This window comes from Diabrotica virgifera, chromosome 9 (assembly GCF_917563875.1).
Source record: "Diabrotica virgifera virgifera chromosome 9, PGI_DIABVI_V3a".
NCBI lineage: Eukaryota > Metazoa > Arthropoda > Insecta > Coleoptera > Chrysomelidae > Diabrotica > Diabrotica virgifera.
Genome location: NC_065451.1, coordinates 6,219,466 through 6,243,028, shown reverse-complemented (window position 1 = coordinate 6,243,028; position 23,563 = coordinate 6,219,466). Strand labels below are relative to the sequence as shown.

The 23,563-nt window shown below is 33.7% G+C and overlaps 1 protein-coding gene across 4 annotated transcripts in view; it reads left to right on the top strand.

Moving 5' to 3' along the window:
• The first annotated feature begins 1,031 nt into the window (after positions 1-1,031).
• Positions 1,032-23,563, top strand: part of LOC114326626 (venom allergen 5-like) — a 40,720-nt gene continuing 18,188 nt past the window's right edge. For all 4 annotated transcript variants that reach the window (XM_028275064.2, XM_050662051.1, XM_050662052.1 and 1 more), the window contains exons 1-3: positions 1,032-1,310; positions 14,998-15,159; positions 22,510-22,591. In XM_028275064.2, the coding sequence (XP_028130865.1) occupies positions 1,188-1,310; positions 14,998-15,159; positions 22,510-22,591 (367 nt within the window). In that variant the 5' untranslated portion in view covers positions 1,032-1,187. The remainder of the gene's footprint in view (positions 1,311-14,997; positions 15,160-22,509; positions 22,592-23,563) is intronic.

Here is a 23,563-nt window from a genome sequence, read left to right as displayed (position 1 = left end):
TTATTACAATCACTGAATAATAGTTAGTGAAAAAATTATCAGTAGTAATTGCACAAGAGCTCTAAAATTATTGAATTTTTCCCGAGTGTCACTTTGGCAGTTTTAATTTCACGAGCCGAAGGCGAGTGAAATTATGTCAAAGTGTCACGAGGGCAAAAATTCTATATTAATTTTAGAGTTCGAGTGCAATTTGTTGCGATTATTTCATGAATAAAACTGTTCAAAACCAAAATTTTATTGTAATTTATATATGTAAGTACCAATTAGTGAAATTAAACACACAGTTGTTATAAATATGTATTTGACGGTTGAAAGTCATCACTTTTATAATTTTTAAAACATTTGTCATTAATGTCACTGAATGTATTTTTCGTAGCAATGAAGGGCATCTGACGTAATATGCTGAACGACGGGAGATTATCAAAAATTATAATATCACCTTAATTTGCATGTCTGTAGCTTTCTATTGGTCAGAATCTCCTATGAATGAAATAGTCACATTTATTAATTGAATTAATAATTTGCAATTATAAAAATAACAGTTATCCAAGACCATTCAAAACCCATCTCTTTAAATTAATGATGACATTTTCAAGTAGAATGACATTCTAGTAATGTTTACATATCCATACCAGTGTGAATTTTACTACACGTAATTTGCCGTGTAAAGATAGAAAAAGTAGGGATACACGTAAAATATTTGCGAATTATGTACCCATAGCCTTAACACGAAATGAATGATTCTCAGAAAAAATGAAGGCACCTTGAGAAGGGATTAACCCTATAAGTTTATAAATGTTAAGAATAAACAAAATTAAAAAGTTCCATGACAAATTGCAAATTATAATTATATTTGTCAGGCTAAAATATGTACCAATTATACATATCTAATACAAAAATTGTTCACTTGTAACATAACTGTAAACAAATATTAGTCATTTACATACTTATCAGGTTATTATAAAAAAAGGAATGTTTCTTTTATTGTTGATGCGGAAAATGTTATCCATCATCTGCAATTATAAGTAATTTTATTCAAAATTAGCACTTAACAACGGAAAAACCAATTATATGAAAAAGGCACTTAAGGGCTTTCTTAGAATATTGATAAGATATCAACATGTATAAAAAACATTTTGCGAAACAATTAAACATATTGTACACTTAACAGTATCAGAAGCAACACAATGGATAGACGTATTAAGCTGTTTTATTTGCTTTTCGTACTTTATGCTGCAAAAGCTCAAACTGATTATTGCAAATTAAGTTGTGGTAATACTTTACAGACGGTGTGTGAAAGAAAAAATGTGGTAAGTAGTGTTTACCTTAGTAGCATCTTCTTCTTATACTTGTTGTAGATCTGTTAATTCCGACGTTGAAGTATTTCTTGAGAGGTAGACTGCCAGCTATCTCTCCATCATTTTGGTGGTCTCCCTGATGAACGCTTGCCAGCTGGTTTTCCTTCTAGCGCAATTCTTGGTACTCTGTGCTTCTATATTCTTTTTAGATGACTGATGACTGAATCATCCTCTTCGTCTTTGCCTAACCCATCTTACTACATCTTGCACGCCACATTGTTGCCTGATGATGTTGTTTCGTATTCTATCCCGTCTTGTCTTATTCTCTTAGCGTCTTATAGTGTCATATCGGCTCTTCGTTGCATGCTTTTGGTTTTATTGGTGTCTTCTCTTGATTCAATACCATAGGTCATAACAAGTCTGATACAATTTTTATAAATTCTAACTTTGCTGTTCATTCTCATATATGGGTTATTCCAGACCACATCTGTCAAACATCCGGACATGACTGTGGTCATGTTTATTTGTCCTCTTAGGTCTCTGGCTGGGTAATTGGATCTTTCGCAATTGTAATGCATTTTGTTTTCTGCGTGGATATGTTAATGTTGAGTCGTCGACATGCTTGGTAAAATCGATAAAGATGTCTTTGTAGGTCATCCTCATCCTCTGCAATCGGGCTGCATCATCCGCATAGCACACTATACTGATTATACTATGACCGAGTATGTATCCTAGTTGTAGCGATTCCACTATTTCATCCATTACCATGTTGAATAGAAATGGGCTGAGGCTGTCTCCCTACCTGATTCTAGGCTATTGATTATGTACTATAGAAAGGAACTACAACGTTAACGGAGTTTTATTATTTCATATGGTCAATGAATCTCTCTATATGAAAAAACCGCGGAGTGCTACCATTTAAAGGGGTGCGTTTTTGAGAAATGGGTGAATTAGTCCCTGGGCACAGGTTACATTAGGGTGAGTTTTATGCACTTTTGGTACAAACACGTCTACATAAAAATTGTTCCTGGTTAAATTTCCTATCTAAATATAGCTTTTTAAAGTCAAAGATACTTTTTTTTACAAAAATATATTCAAAAGAAAAAGCACAAAGAATCCCAAAAGAAAGACATTTTGTTTTTTGTCCCATAACTTTTGTCCACGGGGATATAGGTATAGACATTGCTTCACAGAAAAAAAACTTACATATTTTGTCTTTAAAATGATGTTTGGTAGAGGTCATTACGATTTACAGTTTTCGAAATATGATTTTTCAAAGTTTGCCACTCACAGCAATTTTGGGCAATTTTCCTTGTTATTTCGCAAATATTGTTCTGTAACTTTTTTCTACGTAACTCTAGGTATATGCAATGGTATATGTAAGACGAATAGAAATCAATTACCTTTAAAATGGTCTACTGTATAATATTGTACTTCTTTTAAAGAGGTTATCTTTTTCAAGACTTTTAACGAGTTTTTATATTTTTACCATTATTTTAAATTTCCCAATATAACTTTTTTTTCTATATGGTATATATTATATAATAAAAAAGAAAGCTTATTCTGTTTAACTATTCTAGGGTTATTTTTAAATAAGATATGCTTTTTCAAATTGTAATAAGTACTTGCAATGCAACGATTTTTAATTTTAGGATTATTTTTTTAATTCCCCATTATAACTTTTTTATGTGATTGTGTGTTATGATTGAATCTTATTTTTTATAGGTAATACTTTTGATCCACTTGACTCGGCCGGGCAAACTTGAAAATATGGATTAATTCCAATATTTACTGTCAAAGATCCTGCACCACAAGCTTTGCTTGAAAAAATAGCATGTAAATGTACCAAAGTTTGTATACAAAACTGCGGTTGCAGGAAGATAGGAATTAGTTGTTTAATATTCTGCAAAGGGTGCATGTGCATGGGTACTAATTGTGGGAACTCTAAGATAACTGAAGTGTCAGAGGAAGATATTGAAGCTAATGCTAACGAAGAGATGGACTTTGATTTTGAAAATTTTTTAAATGTCAACGTTTAAATAATTTTAACTAAAGTGATGTTTTTTAAGACTAATTATTTTGTAATTTAAAAAAAAAATATATTTTAAATAATACAAGTAAAAAAATATCAAAGAATCACTCGGTTTCCATTATGTATTTAAATATAGATGATACACCATTTTAAAGAACAGAAAGTAAGCCCTCTTTGTTGCGCAATATATAGATAGTATATTCATGTACAAGAAAAAAAGTTATAATGAGAAATTTCAAAAATAATCGTAAAAAATGTAAAAAATAATATTTTTTTATACTAGGTATTATATAATATATAATATATTATATAATAATTTTGTTTTATTTTTATATTATATCATAAAAAAATCGTTAAAAGTATAAAACCTTGAAAAACCACAATCTCTTTAAAAAAAGTCGTACAACGTTATAAAGTAGACCATTTTAAAGGTAATTGATTTCTATTCCTATTACGTGTACCATTGCATATACCTAAAGTTACGTAGAAAAAAGTTACAGAACAATATTTGCGAAATAACCAGGAAAATTGCCCAAAATTGCTGTGAGTGACGAACTTTGAAAAATCATATTTCGAAAACTGTAAATCCTAATGACCTCTACCAAACATCATTTTAAAGAGAAAATATGTAACTTTTTTTTCTGTGAAGCAATGTCTATACGTATATCACCGTGGTAAAAGTTTTGGGACAAAAAACAAAATTTCTTTCTTTTGGGTTTCTTTGTGCTTTTTCTTTTGAATATATTTTTGTAAAAAAAAGTATCTTTGACTTTAAAAAGTTAGATTTAGATAGGAAATTTAACCAGGAACAATTTTTATGTAGACGTATTTGTATCAAAAGTGCATAGAACTCACCCTAATGTAACCTGTGCCCAGGGACTAATTCACCCATTTCTCAAAAACGCACCCCTTTAAATGGTAGCACTCCGCGGTTTTTTCATATATAGATGTCCATTGACCATATCAAATATTAAAACCCCGTTAACGTTGTAGTTCCTTTTAGCTATCTTATTTTGAATATAATCAATAGCCTATTCCCCTTGGTGTTTGTATGTTGGCCGTAGTGGTGACGTTTGTTTTAATTTTTGCCGTGTTGTTATTGTTCATTTGTTTTATGACTTCCACAATGCTTGCCGGTATTCTTTTTGCTTTATTTTCTGTAATATATCGCTAAGTCTATCGCTGCTAAATGCTTTTTCCACCTACCTCTACCGAAAGTATACTTTTCCGGATCTGATTGTAGGGAGCAAAGTTGTACTTTTCCTGTATTTTGCAGAATGGTAAAAAACAGTAAATTGTTATTTTGATTTAACAATGTTTATATTAATAATTTGACTTATATTTGACAGTTGACAGTTATATTGTACCTACTTGTTAGTTTTAGTTTTAATAGATTTTGTTGGTTAGTTACATAAATAAATTAAGTAAAAATGAAAAATGACTTGTTATTAATTTGAGGAAGGTGGGAAAACCATATGTATAACATGGGAGTAAGTGCCTTTTCCTTATTTGAATGATTACTGCCCTCCGCCTTCATTCTCGGGAGAAAAAGTAGCACTTTCCTCCCTTGTTATACAAATAGCTATTGTTAGGTCTATGAAGTAAATATATGCGGGTTCGTTATATTCTATCGACTTCTCTTTCACTTGTTTCATGACAAATGTTGCGTCCGTCGTTAATCTGTCTTTTCTGAATCCTTGCTGTTTCTCTCTGTTCTTTATCTGTGTAAACTCTGTAGTTGTCCGGACCTGTTCTTTGTCCTTTCTTAAAAATCGGTGAAGGATAAAATCCTTCACAGTATTGTGTGCACACACCGGTGTGCCAATCTTGTGGTATCTTAGAAGCATAACTTTCTTTATTATATTCTGTTTCTTATTATCATTTAGTTTCGTTTTTCTTCTTCTTCATGTACCAATTCCTTTCAGAACGTTGGTTACTATCATAGCTATCTTAATTTTATTCACTGCCACCCTAAATAGTATGCTTGTATCAACACCATACCAATCTCGCAAGTTCTTCAACCATGAAGTACTTTTTCGTCCTGGACTGCGTTTGCCTGCTATTCTCACTTGCATAATATTTTGTAGCAACCTATATTTGGGACCTCTCATTACTTGTCCGAAATACTCTAGCTATCTCTTCTTGATACTTTTTATAATCTCGGTACCTAGTCTTGCTTCTAGTATTATTGTGGAGTTTTGAATCATCTCCACAAGAAACTCTTAAAATTTTTCTATTCGCTATGGGCTTCGCTGGTATCGCCAACTAGCGGATTACGAGTACAACTTTTGCCGGAAATTTAATGAGAAAATTATTGCGAATAATAGCAAATGGTTGTTTTAAATTTATGTTTTACTTCTTATTGTGTAATATTTACAATGCATTGACTGGCGAATATTAGTTTCCTTCTTTTCTACTTCTGATGCTTTGACAATTATTGTACAGCTGACGCTTAGATTAATAGATTAATTATAGATAAATGTAAACAAAAACAAATTTTAATATTTAAAACGTAAGTATATTTGAGGTAAAAACATATGCCACAGATTTGGCCAACTAATATTTTTTCCTATTATTATTTTTAATTTCAATGTTTTACTTTGACATTTATGTAATATTTCCAGCAAAAGTTTACTGAGTTGTCACTACTGGCGTTAACGAACTTTTAAATATCCCCTCTACCTACGAGCTCACATCGGATAGCACCACATTTCGAAAGACTCAAGGCGATTTAGATCAATTTTATTGACAGTCCAAGACTCGACACCATAAAATAAGACCTAGAACACGTAGCAGAGAAGTAGGCGGATCCTCAATACCATTTTTAGGTCTTTGTTACATATTATATTACCTTGAACATCCTTCTAAAAGCGTCTCTGGCCTGCTCTATTGTGGATCTAATTTTACCGTAACTCTCTGCGTTACAATTTAATTGATATCTAAGGTAAACAATTAGATCAACTTGCTCAAGTTTGGTGTGGGGGCCTCTAAAAATCTACCCGATCTCAACAAACCCCCGAGATTCGAAATTAAATAAAAGCCTTTGTACTTCTATCTTCTATAATTAGCTTTAAGTCAAAGAGTTAACAACTTGCAAAATTATTAAATGGCGAAAAGTAAACAGTGTACCTTTAAAATGGATAATTAAAACACACCGCGTATAATTAAAATGTGTGTATAATGTTTTACTGTAAACCGGAATGGTCAAACGACGCGAGAACCACACACATCCAACCAATATCTCACTCAGTAATATTCTGAATATAAAAACGATTTCGCTATCTGGCCGAAATTCTCTTTTCCTGCTTCTTCTTTTTAACGTGCCCTATTAAGTCCCCTTGACGTTGGCGATTAACATGGCGAAACTGTCTCTGTCTCGAACTATTCTAAATAGGTATTCTGCTTTCTTAATTCCTGTCCACTCCCGGATATTCTTCAACCAAGAGGTCTGCTTTCTACCAATTCCTCTGCGTCCTTCGATTTTACCCATCATAATAAGTTGAAGAATATTATACCGATCTCCCCTTACTACGTATCCAAAATAGGCCATCTTTCTATATTTGATGTTATCAAGCAGCTCGCGGGTAGCATTTGCTCTCTTAAGGACTGCCACATTTGTCAGCATAGCCGTCCATGGTATTTTCAGAATACGTCTGTGTAGCCACATTTCAAAGACCTCCAAACGGTTAATGGTGGATATTGTTAATGTCCATGCTTCGCCACCATACAAGAGGACTGACCAAATGTAGCATTTAATAATGCGCTTTCGAAGTTGAAGTTGCAAGGTATCATTACAGAACAATGACCTCATTTTTAAAAATGTCGTGCGGGCTATCTCGATTCTACATTTTATCTCTTTATCTGGATCTAGTTGTTCAGTAATATGGCAACCAAGATATTTAAAACTGGGTACTCTTTGAATTATATGACCATCAACATATAACCGTGAATCTTGATGGGCCAAATGGCTAAATACCATGTATTTTGTTTTTTAACAGTTTACATTTAGGCCAAACTCTCTTCCCACTGTGTCAATAGCATTTAAAAGGTGTAATCCATTCATATCATCACTTAAAATAACTGTATCGTCTGCATATCTGATTGTATTTGTCAGAATTCCATTAATTTTCACACCCCATTCCAAATTATGCAGCGCTTCCTTAAATATTCTATCTGCATATAAATTGAATAACAGTGGGGACAGTATACAACCCTGTTTGACACCTCTTTGTATTTTGCATATTTCTGTTAATTTTCTATTTATGCAAGCTGTCGCTGTTTGATGCCAGTATAATTTTTCTATGATTCGTACATCTTGACTATCAACTCCTTTATCCTTTAATATTTTAATTAATTTGTGATGTACTCGATCAAAGGCCTTCTCATAGTCAATAAATACTGCAAATACGTCTTTCCTTTGATCTCGGCATTTCTGCAATAACACATTTTGTGCAAAGAGTGCGTCCCGTGTTCCCAGTCCATTTCTGAAGCCAAATTGTGTATCATCCTGGTCTTCTTCACATTTATCTCTGATTCTACTGTGGATGATACGTAGAAAGATTTTCAAGGTGTGACTCATAAGGCTTATCATTCTATAATCGCTACAGTTTTTCGGACGTTGTTTTTTTTTTGGTAGGGTTATGAATTCGGACTTTAACCAATCTTCAGGGATATCACCAGTCGAATAAACATCATTGAAAAGTTTGACTAGTATTCCAATGTTTTCCTCATTTATGAGCTTCAAGATTTCTGTAGGTATGTTGTCGGGACCAACGGCTTTCTTGTTTTTTGCCAATTTTATAGCATGTTGTATTTCTGATTTTAGTATTTCTGGTCCTTCACCTTCATCTAAAGTCTCCAGTTCTTCGGGTCTATCATCATTATACACCATCGGGTCTATCATCTTTTCCTACACCAAGGTTAAATTCTTCCCAGCGATTCGAAGGTTTTCGCCGATTCAACGAAACAATGAACTGATATGTATCTGACGTAATTATTATCAAAACAAACAGATAAGTAGAAGAAGGTTGCTGTGCCCATATTACAAAAATATTCACTACCCAGCGCTTTTAACGCTTCTCGATAAACTAACGGTTTTGCATACAGGGTGCACACAAAACAAGCAACAATTAATATGATATTTAAAATGGCTCGAACATTTTGTATTATTTACATGTCATATATAGAGGGCTTTATATTCTGTTGTTTACTTATTAGGTTTACTGAGTATTTCGGTTTACCATATGTTCAGATCCAAACCTGCTTCGTTACTCAACGACACTATAAAGTTTGGATCCATGCAAGATATGGCCTCCTCCAGCATCCGCCTCCAAGTATCTCTGTCCCTGGCTACTATCTACCGGTTATCCATCCTCAATATCTCTTTAGCATCGGTGCTCACTTCGTCTATCCACGTCTTCCTTGGTCTTCCTGCTATCCGATATCCCATCATAGTTCCGCTAAGCGTTCTACTAGGTGTTCTGTCATTATCCATTCTTACAAGGTGACCTGCCCAGCACAATCTTTGTATTTTTGCATCATTTGCTATAGAGGGTTCTTTTTAACATTGGTATAACTCATGGTGGAGGTTTAGAGGTTTGGAGGTCTAGGCCTATCCATTATCCAATCCTTAATGTTACGTAGCCAGGTTATTTGTTGTCTGCCAGGACCACAATTTCCTTCTATTTCATCATCATCATGCAACCTCTTTCGTCCACTGCTGGACATAGGTCTCTCTGATTTTTCGCCACTCTCGACGGTTCTGTGCATCTTGTTGCCATTTTTTGGACATTAGTTTAATATCGTCCATCCAGCGTGTTGGTGGTCGTCCTCTGCTGCGTTTGTCTTCTTTTGGGCGCCAGACAAGTAGTTTTCTGGTCCATCTTGAGTCTTTCAGTCTCGCTATGTGACCTGCCCAATTCCATTTCAGCTTGGTTATACGTTCGACGACATCAGTGACACCTGTTCTTTTCCTCAGGTCTTGGTTCCTTATTTTGTCTTTTTTTTTTTCACGTCGAGAATCGATCTTTCCATGCGCCTTTGTGCCACTCGCATTTTCCTTCTATTTATCCTTCTAATATTGTTGAAGGAAGTTATCTGTAGTGTCTGAACATGTGTCCAAGAATTTGTTTTTTAAGTACATCTATATATGAGTTAACTACAAATACTCTGGGCTAATTAGCAAAATACAAGGAAAAGTTATATACCAGCAATTTTATTGCTGGAATCAAATTTTATAATTCCATATATTAATAATATAGGTATGCAAAGTCCGCAGATAATGTGCTACTTTTTTTATAAACGAAATGGCACCCGAAAATCGTGTTCTTTTCAATTTTTGCTCTATAACTTCAAAGATTTTAACTTTACACCAAAAACACCCAAATAAAAATTCACCGTAACTAAATTATGCATCTCTCTCTCCTGTCGTTTCCCCATTACTAAGGATCGTGATTTCTTCCAATATTCCTAACAATGTTTCTCCATTGGTCTCTATCTTCAGCTGCTCTAAGAGCTTCGCAAAATGAGTTTCCAGCTGAATGTTTTATTTGGTCAGACCATCTAGTTGGTGATCGTCCTCTTGATCTTCTCCCAGGAATGTTTCCAGAAACAATTAATCTCTCCAAACTGTCGTCACCTCTGCGAATCACGTGACCAAATAATTGCAGAATTCGTTGCAGACATATTGTGGACAGCATTTTTTTAATATTGAGTTGGTTTAGAATGGAAACGTTTGTCCTATGAGCTGTCCAAGGTATGCGCAGCATTCTTCTCCAGCACCACATCTCAAAGGTATCAATTTTTTGGCGCTCGCATGCGCGAAGAGTCCTAGTCTCGGCTCCGTATAGAAATATTGAGAATACAAGGGCATTCACCAGTCTCATCTTGATATTTTGAGAGATAGAGTTCTAAACTTTAGTTAGGCGACTCATCGCATTTTTTGCCATACCAATAAGTCTCCGAACTTCTGCTTCACAGTTACCATCGTTAGTTATACTAGATCCGGGATAGACAAAGGTGTTTACTATCTGGTATTCCTGCAATATGTTAGTCAGTTGAATAGTGTCAAATCTGTCGACCACCATTATTTTTGTCTTAGCTTTATTGATTTTCAGACCAACTCTATTACTTTCGTACTCAACTTTTCATAGAAGATCAAACATTTCTTGCTCATTTGCTGCTATAAGTGTAGTGTCATCAGCAAATCTTAAATTGGAGATTTTCCTACCAGCTACTGTTACTCCACCGGCCCATCCTTCTAAAACCATCCTCATGACATGTTCACCATAAATGTTAAATAAGTCAGGTGACAACACGCATCCTTGTCTAACACCTTTCTCGGTCTTGAATTGGTTTGAGAACTTCTGATCTACTCGTACTGTCGCTATATTAGACTGGTACAGATTTTTAATAATTGTCACCAGGTGCATTGGTGCGCCCATTTCTATTAAAATTGACCACAGATTTATCCAGTTTACACAATCAAATGCTTTTTGGTAGTCAACGAAGCATATAATCATAGGTACTTGAAATTTTCTAGACTTTTCAATGAGTTGTCTCAGGTTCAGGATTTGTTCCCTTGTACCTTTACCCTTTACAAACCCCGCTTGTTCCTGAGATATTTGGTAATGTAGATAGGTTTTTAATCTGTTTTTGATGATATACAACAAGATTTTACTAGCATGTGTTATTAGTGATAGTGTGCGGTAGTTTTCACATCTGGTAGTAGTTCCTTTTTTGTGTAGTGGGATATAAATTGAGGTACACCAATCAGATGGCCATTTTCCTCAATTCCAAACAGCGACACAGATAGAATGGATGATATGTAATCCTTTGTCACCTAATAACTGTAGTATTTCACAAGGTATTGAATCAATGACTGGGGATTTATTTCTCTTTAGTGATTTAATTGCATCTTTGACTTCAGCGAGTAAGACAGTAGGTTCTCTAGGGTAGTCAGAAGGCCACTGATTTTCTGCTGATACCTCGTTATTTTTATATAGCTCGCCACAGTAGTCTCGCCATGTTTCCAATATTTCATCAGTATCGGTCTTTAAATTACCTTCCTTATCTATTACAGACCACGTTTGAGGTTTAAATTCTCTGGTAAGGAGTTTGATCTTCTGGAATAAGTCCCTCAGTTCATTTCGACAGCCATGTTCCTCTATCTCTCCGCATATTTGAGAGATGTAATCAGCTTTATCTTTGCGGCACTGTTTTCTGATTTCTCTCGATAACGCTCTGTATTCATCGTTTGTTCCGTATCTAGTTTTATGTTCTTTTCTGCGCTGAATCACAGTCCACCTATTATCGGATATCCATGGCTTACGGCCAGTGGAAACCGCTGCCTCACAGTCTTTTGCAGCCTCGATTACCTTATCTTTGAGATAGATCCAAGTGCTCTCAGGGTCACTATCTACTTGGTCTAAAGAAAGAGCATCTTCTAGGTTTTGTTGGAAGTCATTGATTTTTGATGGACATAGAAACATAACTTTTCTCTGGGGTCTTCTTTTGGGACTTTAAAACGAAGTCGAACGTTCAATACCAGGAGTTGATGATCGCTTCCACAGTCTGCGCCAGGATATGTTTTACAGTTGATGGACGACGACTTCCATCTTGATCTTATTAAGATGTAGTCTATTTGATTGCTTGTTCGTCCATCTGGGCTGTGCCATGTGTATAATCTCCGTGGATGATGTTGATAAAACGTGTTTGTAATTGTAAGATGTTGTTCTACACAGAACTCCACTAGACGGTCGCCATTCTTATTTCTCTGTCCCAGTCCATTTTTGCAAATTAACCATAGAGACATGTTTTTCCCAATTTACTTCGATGAAAATTTTCCTCGGAAAATGCGGGTTTTTATCTTTAATCCTCAACTAAAATTTTAGGTAAATAATTATTTATCAATAGTTAAATAGCTTGGTGATATGAAAGCTCTTTGGTATAGATTATACTTCCAGAAGCCAATGGAAATTGAATGAACAGTTCAGCAACAATAAAACTGTTAATTAAAAACTTACGGTCGCTATAATAACCATAATAATTACGATGCATAAGAATAATTATTTACAGAATGGAAATTGGACTATTTAAGTGGCCTCAGGAATATTTTAAAATTATAAACAATTTTTTGGCTTATAAACAAATAGAATATCTTGAGAAATATTAAATTAAAATTAAATTACGAAAACCGTATTGAAAAGAACGCGGCAGGACGCTTCTTTTAAAAGAAAAAACGTTCAATTGAGATGAGGGGTTCCTGAGATATAGCCGGTCAAATTTATAACCCGACAAAGATTTAAACAATAGGATGGTAATTTTTAAACCATCACTTTTTTATTTCGGTCCTCTTCCTCACACAAATTTTCATATCTTTAAAAGACTTATAACATATGACATATATTATATTAATAAAAACTATCAGTATTACGAGTGAAAATACCAAAAATACATAAAATTTCAATCAAAAATCAAGTTGAAAAAAAAAATGGAATCTCAAAGTTCAAAATCGATATGCAGTAAAAATATGCATTTTCCCAGCTTCCCATGGAGCAATTTTCTTAATTTTTTTTTGTTCCCAAATATCTCAAGTAGAGCCACCTAACTAAAGCATCAGTAAATGTCAAAGTTGCATTTGTTTTGTTATAATAAATTAATTTATTTTTAATTTGCTTAAACGCAGATTGTTTAAATTAGTATACAGTTTTCAAATGAGAATATTTGTATTTTAAACGTTAAAAGGTACACTTGTGGTAAGATTATCTGAAAAAAGTCTGCAACTGGAAAAATATGTAGTTTTATTTTTTTATAAATAAATTAATTTATTATAACAAAACAAAACCAACTTTGACACTTAATAATGCGTTAGTTAGATGGCTCTACTCGAGTTACTTGGGAACAAAAAAAAATGAAACAAAATTGCTCCATGGGAAGCCGAGAAAATGCATTTTTTAACGTATACCGATTTTGAACTTTGAGATTCCATTTTCTCCAACCTAATTTTTGATTAGAATTATTTTGGTTTTTTTGGCATTTTTCATTAGTAATGTCGATAGTTTTTATTATTATACTATATGTTATGAGTCTTTTAAATATATGAAAATTTGTGTGGAGAAAGGGGACCGATATAAAAAGATGATGGTTTAATAACTATCATTCTATTGTTTATATCTTTGCCGAACCGGTCAACTTTGACCGGTTGTATCTCAGGAACTACTCATCGCAATGAAACGTTTTTTCTTCTAACCCTCTTAAGGCGGTGCTTAGATTCTTACGTAAACGACGGTACGGGGTGCATTTGCACCCCATCCTTATATCTATTGTTTTTCATATGTGAACGTCGGGGAAGTTGATTTGAAAGATAAATAGGACTTGCTTATTATACTATGAAACATAATTTTAAAAACAAAGTATTCATTTCTTCTTAAAAAAAATTATTATCGTTGCAAGACAAATACATGAAATTTTTCATAGAGTGAGCAACACAAAGCTTTTACACACAATACAGTTATGTCGGGACTTTCTGTCTTTTTTCTGTGACATAAGTAACACCTACCTCGTCCCGTAGCTCTGTTAGCTCCAGGTAGAACATCAGAAATGCCCAATTCAGGATACGAAATTTTCATCATTTGCATCCTACAGCCATTTTTCCAAAAAAGCACTTAACGCAAACAGTTTTAAATGCTGTAATGGGTGGAGTGCGTTAAGAATGGAATTTAATGCGAATAAAAAATGGGCAAAAATAAAAAAAAAATATTAAAAAAGATAGGTGAGAAAAACGAGGTCTGGGGTGCAGCTGCACCCCGCACCGTCTTACGAAGGTTAAGAGAAGTGTCCTACCGCGTTCTTTCCAATACCGTTTTTGTGATTTAATTTAATTAAATATTTCTCGAGACAGTCTATTTGTTTATAAGCCAAAAAATTGTTCATAATTTTAAAATATTGCTGAGCCAGCTTAAATAGTCCAATTTCAATTTTGTAAAATGGATTAGATAGGTATAGTGCCTTTTTATAAAAAAATAATAATTATTCCTATGCATCATAATTATTATGGTTATTATAGTGACCGTAAATTTTTAATTAACAATTTAATTGTTACTAAACTGTTTATTCAATTTCCATCGGCGTCTGAAAATATAATATATACCAAAAATCTTTTATATCACCAAATTATTTAATTATTGATAAATAATTACTTACCTATAATTTTAGTTGAAAATTAAAGATTTTGTTGAAAGAACCCGCATTTTCCGAAGAAAATTTTCGTCGAAGTAAATCGGGAGAAGCATGTCTTTATACAGAATTTAATTACGGTGAATTTTTATCTGAGTGTTTTTGGTGTAAAGTTAAAATCTTTAGAGTTATAGAGCAATAATTGAAAAAAACACGATTTGCGGGCGCCAATTTGTTTATAAAAAAAGTAACACACTATCTGCGGACTTTGCATACCTATATTAATAATATATACAATCATAAAATTCGATTCCAGCAATAAAATTTCCGATTCACCTATTCTCCGATAATCTGCCCATAGTCTCCTTACAAAGCCTCTTTGAAAAGGGTAGACCCCGAAACACGGTGTCAGAGGATGGCAAGAGACTCGAATTGAATAAAAACGAAAACGATTATTTTCTTTTCTTTTCTTAAAACTTTTAACTATTCCAGAGCTGCGGAGCTGCTACAGATTGCAAAAATTTCAAACAACTGGGATTGAATGATGAAGAAAGACGATACGTGTTAGACCTTCACAACAAATACAGAAATAAAGTGGCTCTAGGACAGGAAAAGACAGGACCTCAACCACAAGCGTCGAATATGAAAGCTCTGGTATGTGGATATTTTTTAGCGTATGGTTGGTACAGCATAAATCCCGATATACGTCATCCGCGTTATAGCAAGTGACGTCACATGATGCCAACAAAAAATATTTAATTCGTAGGTCTGTTCGTTCTTAAAATTTTTTAGACAAATATACTGAAATCACTGTCACTAAACTGGAAGTCAAACAATTAGGAATGAACGTCATAGATTTAATGACATCATAACCTTTCGGTACAAACTTAACGGCAAACAAATTCAACAAAATGTTTCTCATATATTAGTTTTTTCGCTAACGTCAACATAATACAGGGTGTAACAAAAATACAGGTCATAAATGAAATCACATATTTTGGGACCAAAAATAGTTCGATTGAACCTAACTTACCTTAGTACAAATATGCTCATAAAAAAGTTACAGCCCTTTGAAGTTACAAAATGAAAATCGATTTTTTATTTTTTATTGAAAATGGACATGTGGCATTCTTATGGCAGGAATATTTTAAAGAAAAATTATAGTGAAATTTATGCACCCCATAAAAATTTTATGGGGGTTTTGTTCCCTTAAACCCCCCCTAACTTTTGTGTACATTTCAATTAAATTATTTTTTTGATACCATTAGTTAAATTCAATATTTTTAAAACTTTTTTGGCTCTCAGTATTTTTTCGATAAGGCAGTTTTTATCGAGTTGCGGCTCTTTTTTAATATGTTTACAGAAAGATTTTATGGGGGTTTTGTTCCTTTAAACCCCCCACATGGTTGTGTACGTTCCAATTAAAGTATTACTGCGATACCATTAGTTAAACACGGTGTTTTAAAACTTTTTTGATTCTTTGTATTTTTTCGACAAGACACCTTTTATCGAGATGTGGCTTCTTTTTTAATATGGTTCAAAATATACCTAAAAATGTAAATCATAAATAAATTTTCATATTATTACCAAGTCTCCATAATCGTACTTAACCATATATACCTCGTCCAATTTACTTACCGTTGCACGTCATCCGCGCCATAGCCTGTGACACGATACCAACACGAAATATTTAGGCGGTGCGTGTGTTCTTTTTTAGAATCAACAAGTAAATTGGACGAGGTATACAAATAATGTGGTGGATTTGAAAAATATTCAAAATATCTTGATAAAAACTGACTTTTCGAAAAAGTACTAAGAGGCAAAAAAGTTTTTAAAACATTGTGTTTAACTAATGGTACTACAATAAAAATTAAATTGGAACGTAGACAAAAGTTTGGGGGGGGGGGGGGGTTTAAAGGAACAAAACCCCCATAAATTTTTTATGGGGTGTGTAAATTTCACTATAATTTTTTCTTAAGATACTGCTGCCATAAGAATGCCACATGTCTATTTTAAATAAAAAATATCTAATAGTTTTCGATATATTGGAAAAAATCGATTTTCATTTTGTAACTTCAAAGGGCTGTAACTTTTTTTTTTGTGCACATTTGTACTAAGGTAAGTTAGGTTCAATCGAACTATTTTTGGTCCCAGAATATGTGACTAAATTTATGACCTGTATTTTCGTTACACCCTGTATATCTTATCTAAATTATCTAAATAGTAATCTAAGTTAAGGTTATCTAAGTCTGACCGACCTTTTTGTTAAGAATATAGACCAGTGCATTTAGCACTAAAAACACCAAAATAAATAAATTTTTAAATACAGCACCTAGAGACTTGCAGTTTTTTGCATTATGTCAGGATGACGTCATGAAAAAAACTACTATTCAAAAATGGGTGGAAATGCATAATTGCACTGTAAAGTGCATAAAATTCATCCAAAATTCCATAAATATAAAAATAAAGTTAAAATCAGTATACTAAGGAACAAAATTTATTATTTCGGGGGTTTTTTGGGTCACTGAATACGATTACGCCATCAGAACTGATCCCCGGATCACCTGGTGCCCAAGATCACGGCAAGATACGTCATCTTCTGGAGTTTCAATGGTTCTCGGCTTTAAATCGATGCAAATGGATTGCTCACGGGTTTTGGGGGTCGCTAAATACGAATATGATATCGGAATTGACCTACGGAGTACCTGGTGCCCAGGGTCGATACTAAGGCAAGTCATCTCCTTGAGTTTCGATGGATTTCGGCACTAAATTGATGTAACTGGACTACTTGGGGGGTTTTTGAGGTGGTTAAACACGAAGATGCCATCAGGACAGACCTTAGGATCACCTGGTGCCCAAGCCCACTGTAAGGGACGTTATCTTCTGGAGTTTCGCGGGCTTTCGGTATCAAATTGATGCAAACGGATTACTTGCGGATTTTTGAGGTCGCTAAACACGAATATGCCATCAACACCGACTCCTTGTGCACCTAGAGCCCAAGCTTATTGCAAGGGGCTTCCTCTTTTGGAGATTGAGAGATTTCGGCATTAAATTGATAAAAATGGATTACTCGGGGCTTTTGAATCGTTAAACACGAATATGCCATCAGAACAGACTTCTCGATCACCTGGTGTAAAGTCACTACAAGGGACGTCATCTTCTGGAGTTTCGAGAGCTTTCGGTATTAAATTGATGCAAATGGATTACTTACGTGTTTTTAGGGTTGATAAACACGAGTATGATATCATAATTGAACTCAGAAGTATCTGGTGACCAGGATAGCTACTAGGGCACGTCATCTTATGGAGTTTGGAGGGATTTCGGCACTAAATTGATGAAATGTTCTTTGTATGAATGATGTAAAACTTTCGAAACTTCAAAAGATGACGTGCCTTAGGCGCCAAGTCCTCCGGTGTTTGTTCTAATGCGATATTCGTGTTCAGCGTCCCCAAAAACCTATAAGTAATCTGTTTGCATCAATATAGTACCAAAAACCTCGCCTAGTGGATGCCCCTGCAGTGACAGTAACCCTGGGAACCAGGTTCTACGATGGTCTGTTTTGAGGCATGTTAGTGTTTACCGACCTCAAAAATCCCCGAGTAATTTATTTTCATCAATTTAATGCCGAAATTCCTTAAAACTTCAGAATATGACGTCCCTTGTAGTGATCTTGGGCACCAGGTGCACAAGGGGTCGGTTGTGATGGCATATTCGTGTTTAGCGACCCCAAAAACCCGTAAGTAATCCATTTGCATCAATTTAATACCGAAATCCCTCGAAACTCCAGAATAAGATGACGTCCCTTGCAGTGACATTGGGCACCAGGTAATCCGGTGGTCTATTCTGATGGCATATTCGTGTTTGGCGAACTCAAAAACCCCCGAGTAATCCGTTTGCACCAATTTAATATCGAAAGTCCAGAAGATGAAGTCCCTTGCAGTGACCTTGGGCACCAAGTGATCCAGAGGTCTGTTCTGATGGCAAATTCGTGTTTAACCACCTCAAAAACACCCGAATAGTCCAGTTGCATCAATTTAGTGCCGAAATCCCTCGAAACTCCAGAAGATGACTTGCTTTAGTAACGACCCTGGGCACCAGGTACTCCGGAGGTCAATTCTGATGGCATATTATTAGTGCTTAGTGACCCCTAACACCCGTGAGTAATCCGTTTACATCGATTTAATGACCAAAACAATCGAAACTCCAGAAGATGACGTCTCTTGTACTGACCTTGGGCACCAGGTGATCCGGGGGTCAGTTCTGATTGCGTAATCGTATTCAGTGACCCAAAAAAAAACCCAAATATTAAATTTTGTTCCTTAGTATACTGATTTTGACTTTATTTTTATATTTATGCAATTTTGGATGCATTTTATGCACTTTACAGTGCAATTATGCATTTCTACCCATTTTTGAATAATAGACTTTTTTCCTGACGTCATCCTGAACATAATGCAAAAAACTGCAAGTCTCTACGTGCTGTATTTAAAAATTTATTTATTTTGTGCTAAATGCCCTCGTGTAATAGATATATTATTATTAAACATATTTTTTTTCAAAGTGAATTTTTGTTAAATTGATCTTAATAAACATTTTGTAATAAGGACAAGGGTCACACTTTTCTCATCCAAGGGTTTGTCTTATCATTTTTTATTAATTATTGATTACCTACATACCCACCCCACACGGTAAGGCAGGCATGTAGGAAATCAAAAGGAAAGACATTTAAGGTTACAAGCCTAATCTAGTCTTCTATAACTTAATTTTACAGTCATATAGGAAAAATAAAATAAAATCAAAAATACGTTTATCACTCAGAGCCAAAAGATACATAACATTATGGGGACCATAAACGTTTAAACTTCTTAAATTTTTTGTAAGAATGTCCGACTGATGTGTGTACTTCTTACAATTAAAAAATATATGATCTAAGTCTGACGTTTCATTGCAAATATCACAAAAATTGTTATCAATTATTTTTATTTTGTATAAATGTGCCGGATAGCAAGCATGTTCAAACTTCATCCGAGATATGGTTGTTATGGAACTTCTCGGATAGTCGTAATTTTTAAACCAGTAGTTTTTTCGAATATCGGGTTCTAGCAATGTATATCTTGTGCCTTTTGTCAAAATGAAATGTTTGTATTTAACCAGTAAGAATCTGTTTTTAGGTGGATGTGAGAGGTGGCATTCAGATTTTTGCGGATGAAGTTAGGTGATAACTTCGTTAATAATAATTGAATTATGCTCCTTCTCAAATATGCCCGGAACATTAAAAAAAATATATAATATTTAAAAATTTCAAAAAATTTCGTTTTTTTTCTAATTTTTTTTTTGCTTATAACTTAAAAAATATTCATTTTAGAACAAAGTCGTATAGAAATAAAACAAAGATAATTAAATTTTCTATCAGATGCGATTGGTTAAAAATGTCTTAATTTGTCACCCTTGCTTCAAAATAGCAATAAATATAAAATAAGGGGGCAAAACAAGCCTGTCCTTATTCAATGATTTTCCATCACTTAGGTTACACTTGGAACCTTCCTAATTCACTTAGAAAATTTTTGTAATATGCTAAAACCGTACACCAAATTTCATTAAAATTGACTTACTAGATTTTGCATAATAATTTTACAATCTAAACTTTTTTAAAAAATTAAAATTTTTTAAAATCTTGCACAACAAAAACTAGAACATACAAAGATTTGTCAATTTTTTTACATATAAAGAAGTACTCCACTTATCTAATTCACTTTACATAATTGAAATCGGATTATTTAAGCAGCCTCAGCAATGTTTTAAAGTTATAAACAATTTTTTGGCTTATAAACAAATTAGTGCTGTGACCAGGAAGGGCTCCTTTATTTAGATGGACTTACCCAAGTTTTTTTTATGTATTTTGACCAGTATAACACGAATTTTTTGGGTAACAGTTGATCCGGATGTCGATAATATTGTTATAAACAAAGAACTTGAGGAATTACATAACATCGATTTTTTGCAAAATAAAACATTTTTTTGTATTTCTTGGGTAATTCTAAGCAAAAAATGTTCTTACAAGTTTTTTCGTAGGATGCATAGTTTTCGAGATAAACGCGGTGGAACTTTCAAAAAATCGAGAAATTGCAATTTTTGAACGCGAATAACGTTTGATTAAAAAATAAAATAGCAATTCTGCTGACAGCATTTGAAAGTTTAAGTCAAATTATACCGGTTTTAATTATTTGCATTGATAAAAATTAATTTTTTTATTATTAAACAAAGCTATTTGTTTATAAGCCAAAAAATTGTTTATAAATTAAAAACATTGCTGAGGCCCCTTAAATAATCCGATTTTAATTCTGTAAAGTGTATTAGATAGGTAGAGCACCTCTTTATATGTAAAAAAATTAGCCAACTTCTAAATGGTCTACCTTTTGTTCAGAAAGATTTTAAAAAATTTGAACTTTTTTAAAAACATTTAGATTGCCAATTTATTATGCAAAATTTATTAGGTTGATTTTAATGAAATTTGGTACACGATTTAAGTATGTTACAAAGAATTTCCTAAGTGAATTACTAAGGTTGTAAGTGCCACCAAAGTGGTTAAAAAATATTGAATAACAACAGACTTATTTTGCCCCCTTATTTTGTATTTATTGCTATATTGCAGAAAAGATAATACCTTAAGACATTTTTTACCAGTCGTATATCATACAAAATTCAATTATCTTTATTTTATTTCTCTACGAGTTTGTTCCAAAACGAATCGTTTTAAAGTTATAAGCAAAGAATGCAGAAAAAAATCGATGTTTTTCGAAATTTTAAATATTTTAATTTTTTTATTAATGTTCCGGGCATATTTGAGAAGGAGCATAAGTCAATTTTTATTACTGAAGGTGTCACCTAACTCTATCTGCAAAAATCCGAATGCCACCTCTCACATCCAAAAATGGACATCCACTAGGAAGAATTTCCTGTAGCTGGCTGTATACCATTAATTACAAGTAAAATTTAATAAAAAATTTTGGTCTTGGTAAAAGGTATATTATTTTCTTTAAATTGACAATCTAAAAATAATATACCTTTTACCAAGACCAAAATTTTTTATTAAATTTTACAAAAATGGACGTTTTTTCGCAGATCCTTACTGGTCTAATTGTTTAGACCATTTTTTTTATATAAATTATCCCTAGATTACGATTTGAGCGGGGCGTAAGGAAATGAGTGGGTCAAAATTTTCACAAAAAAAAAGCGAATATTTCGTGAACTGAACGTCAGATCGAAAAACTAAAAACTACGTTTTCAATATTTTTCAAAAGTCTATCGAATGATACCAAGCATGACCCCCTACGGAAAGGGGTGGGGGTAAATTTAAAATTTTAAATACAAAGCCCGCGATATTTTGCAAAATAAATATCAGATCGAAAAACTGCAAAATACACTTATTAAATATTTTTGAAGAATATATCGAATGGTACCAAACACGACCCCCCAAGGAAGTGGAGTGGGGTGTTACTTTAAAATCTTAAATGGGAGCCCCAAATTTTTATTGCAGATTTGGATTCTTTAAGTAAAATAAGCAACTTTTATTCGAAACATTTTTTCGAATTATGGATAGTTGGCGCTATAGTCGGAAAAAACGATTGTTGGAAATGGAAAATTAAATTAAAAAATGGAAAGTCCCCACTAAAATGGAAAATTTTACTTAACTTTTTTTGGTTTTAGGATCTAATAATCACAACCCAATAGGTCCCCACAGCGCTCGAGTGACTGCACATTTAGCATACTTTGCTCCACCATATAATCCACTTCTGCAATAATTGTGTGATATTTTTGACTTAAAATAAATTCCGGATTTTTTTGTAATTTGGCAACAATCTAAGCTTATATCTCTGACGTAAATAATGACGTGCGTCGAGATTTATACTGGACCAACCATATATCTGTTCAATTAAAAGCTTATGTTCCTGTCACTGCTTCAATTTGATAATATAATATATCCATTAAATTTATAATTTTTAGAGTTATAGCAAGGAACTGGAATATATAGCTCAATGCCACACAAACTCATGCAAGTATGGCCACGACCTATGTAGAAGAACTCGTAAGTAATGGTTTACTCTTATGTTTCTCATAAACTAAAAGTCAAACAATTAGGTAGCACGTCATAGGTTTCTTCTTCTTTTGGCGCCTATTCGTTTTGAATATTGGCGATCATTCTGGCTATAATTATTTTATTAACTGTTGCTTTAAATAGATTTGTTGTTGTTGTGGAGAACAATTTCCTCAGATTCTTTAACCATGATATTCTTCTTCTCTAAATTCCTCGTTTTCCGAATACTTTTACTTGAAGGATTACCTTCAGTGATCTGTATTTAATGCCGTTTTTCATTATGTGTTCGAGATATTCTAACTTTCTCCTTTTAATGGCATACATCACCTCTTTTCCTTTCCCCATTCTTCGTAATATGGTCTTGTTGGTTATCTTGTCCGTCCATGATATCCTTAGGATTCGCATGTATAGCCACATCTCGAAGGCTTCAAGTTTTTTCTCCATCGCTTCAGTGAGTGTCCAGGATTCAACTCCATTATATAATATTGAGAAGATATAACATCGTAGGAACCTTACTTTTATCTCCAGATTGAGGTTGTTACCTTTAAAGAGTTTAATAATGTTATTGAATGCACTCCTAGCCTTCTCTATTCTACATTTTATTTGTTGTGAGTGATCACATTGTTCGTTTACTATTGTTCCAAGATAGGTATACTGTGTTACTCGGTCCACTGTTGTATTTTTGATAGGCAGTTGGGCGTCTCTAATTTTATTTTTCCTAATGACCATAAATTTAGTTTTTGATATATTTATTTGTAGTCCAAATCTTTCACTTACTTCATTCTATCTGTCTATAAGCAAGGTTCCTACAGCCTCTGCCGCTTCTCGCATTTCGAACGCCATCTTTTTCTGTCCATCCATTCGTCTTCTTTGATGGCTCTATCTCTCATGATGTGCCTTACATTTTCTTCCCAGGCAAGTGAAGACCTTCCTCTTCTTCTTCTTCTGTGGTGTGGTATGTAA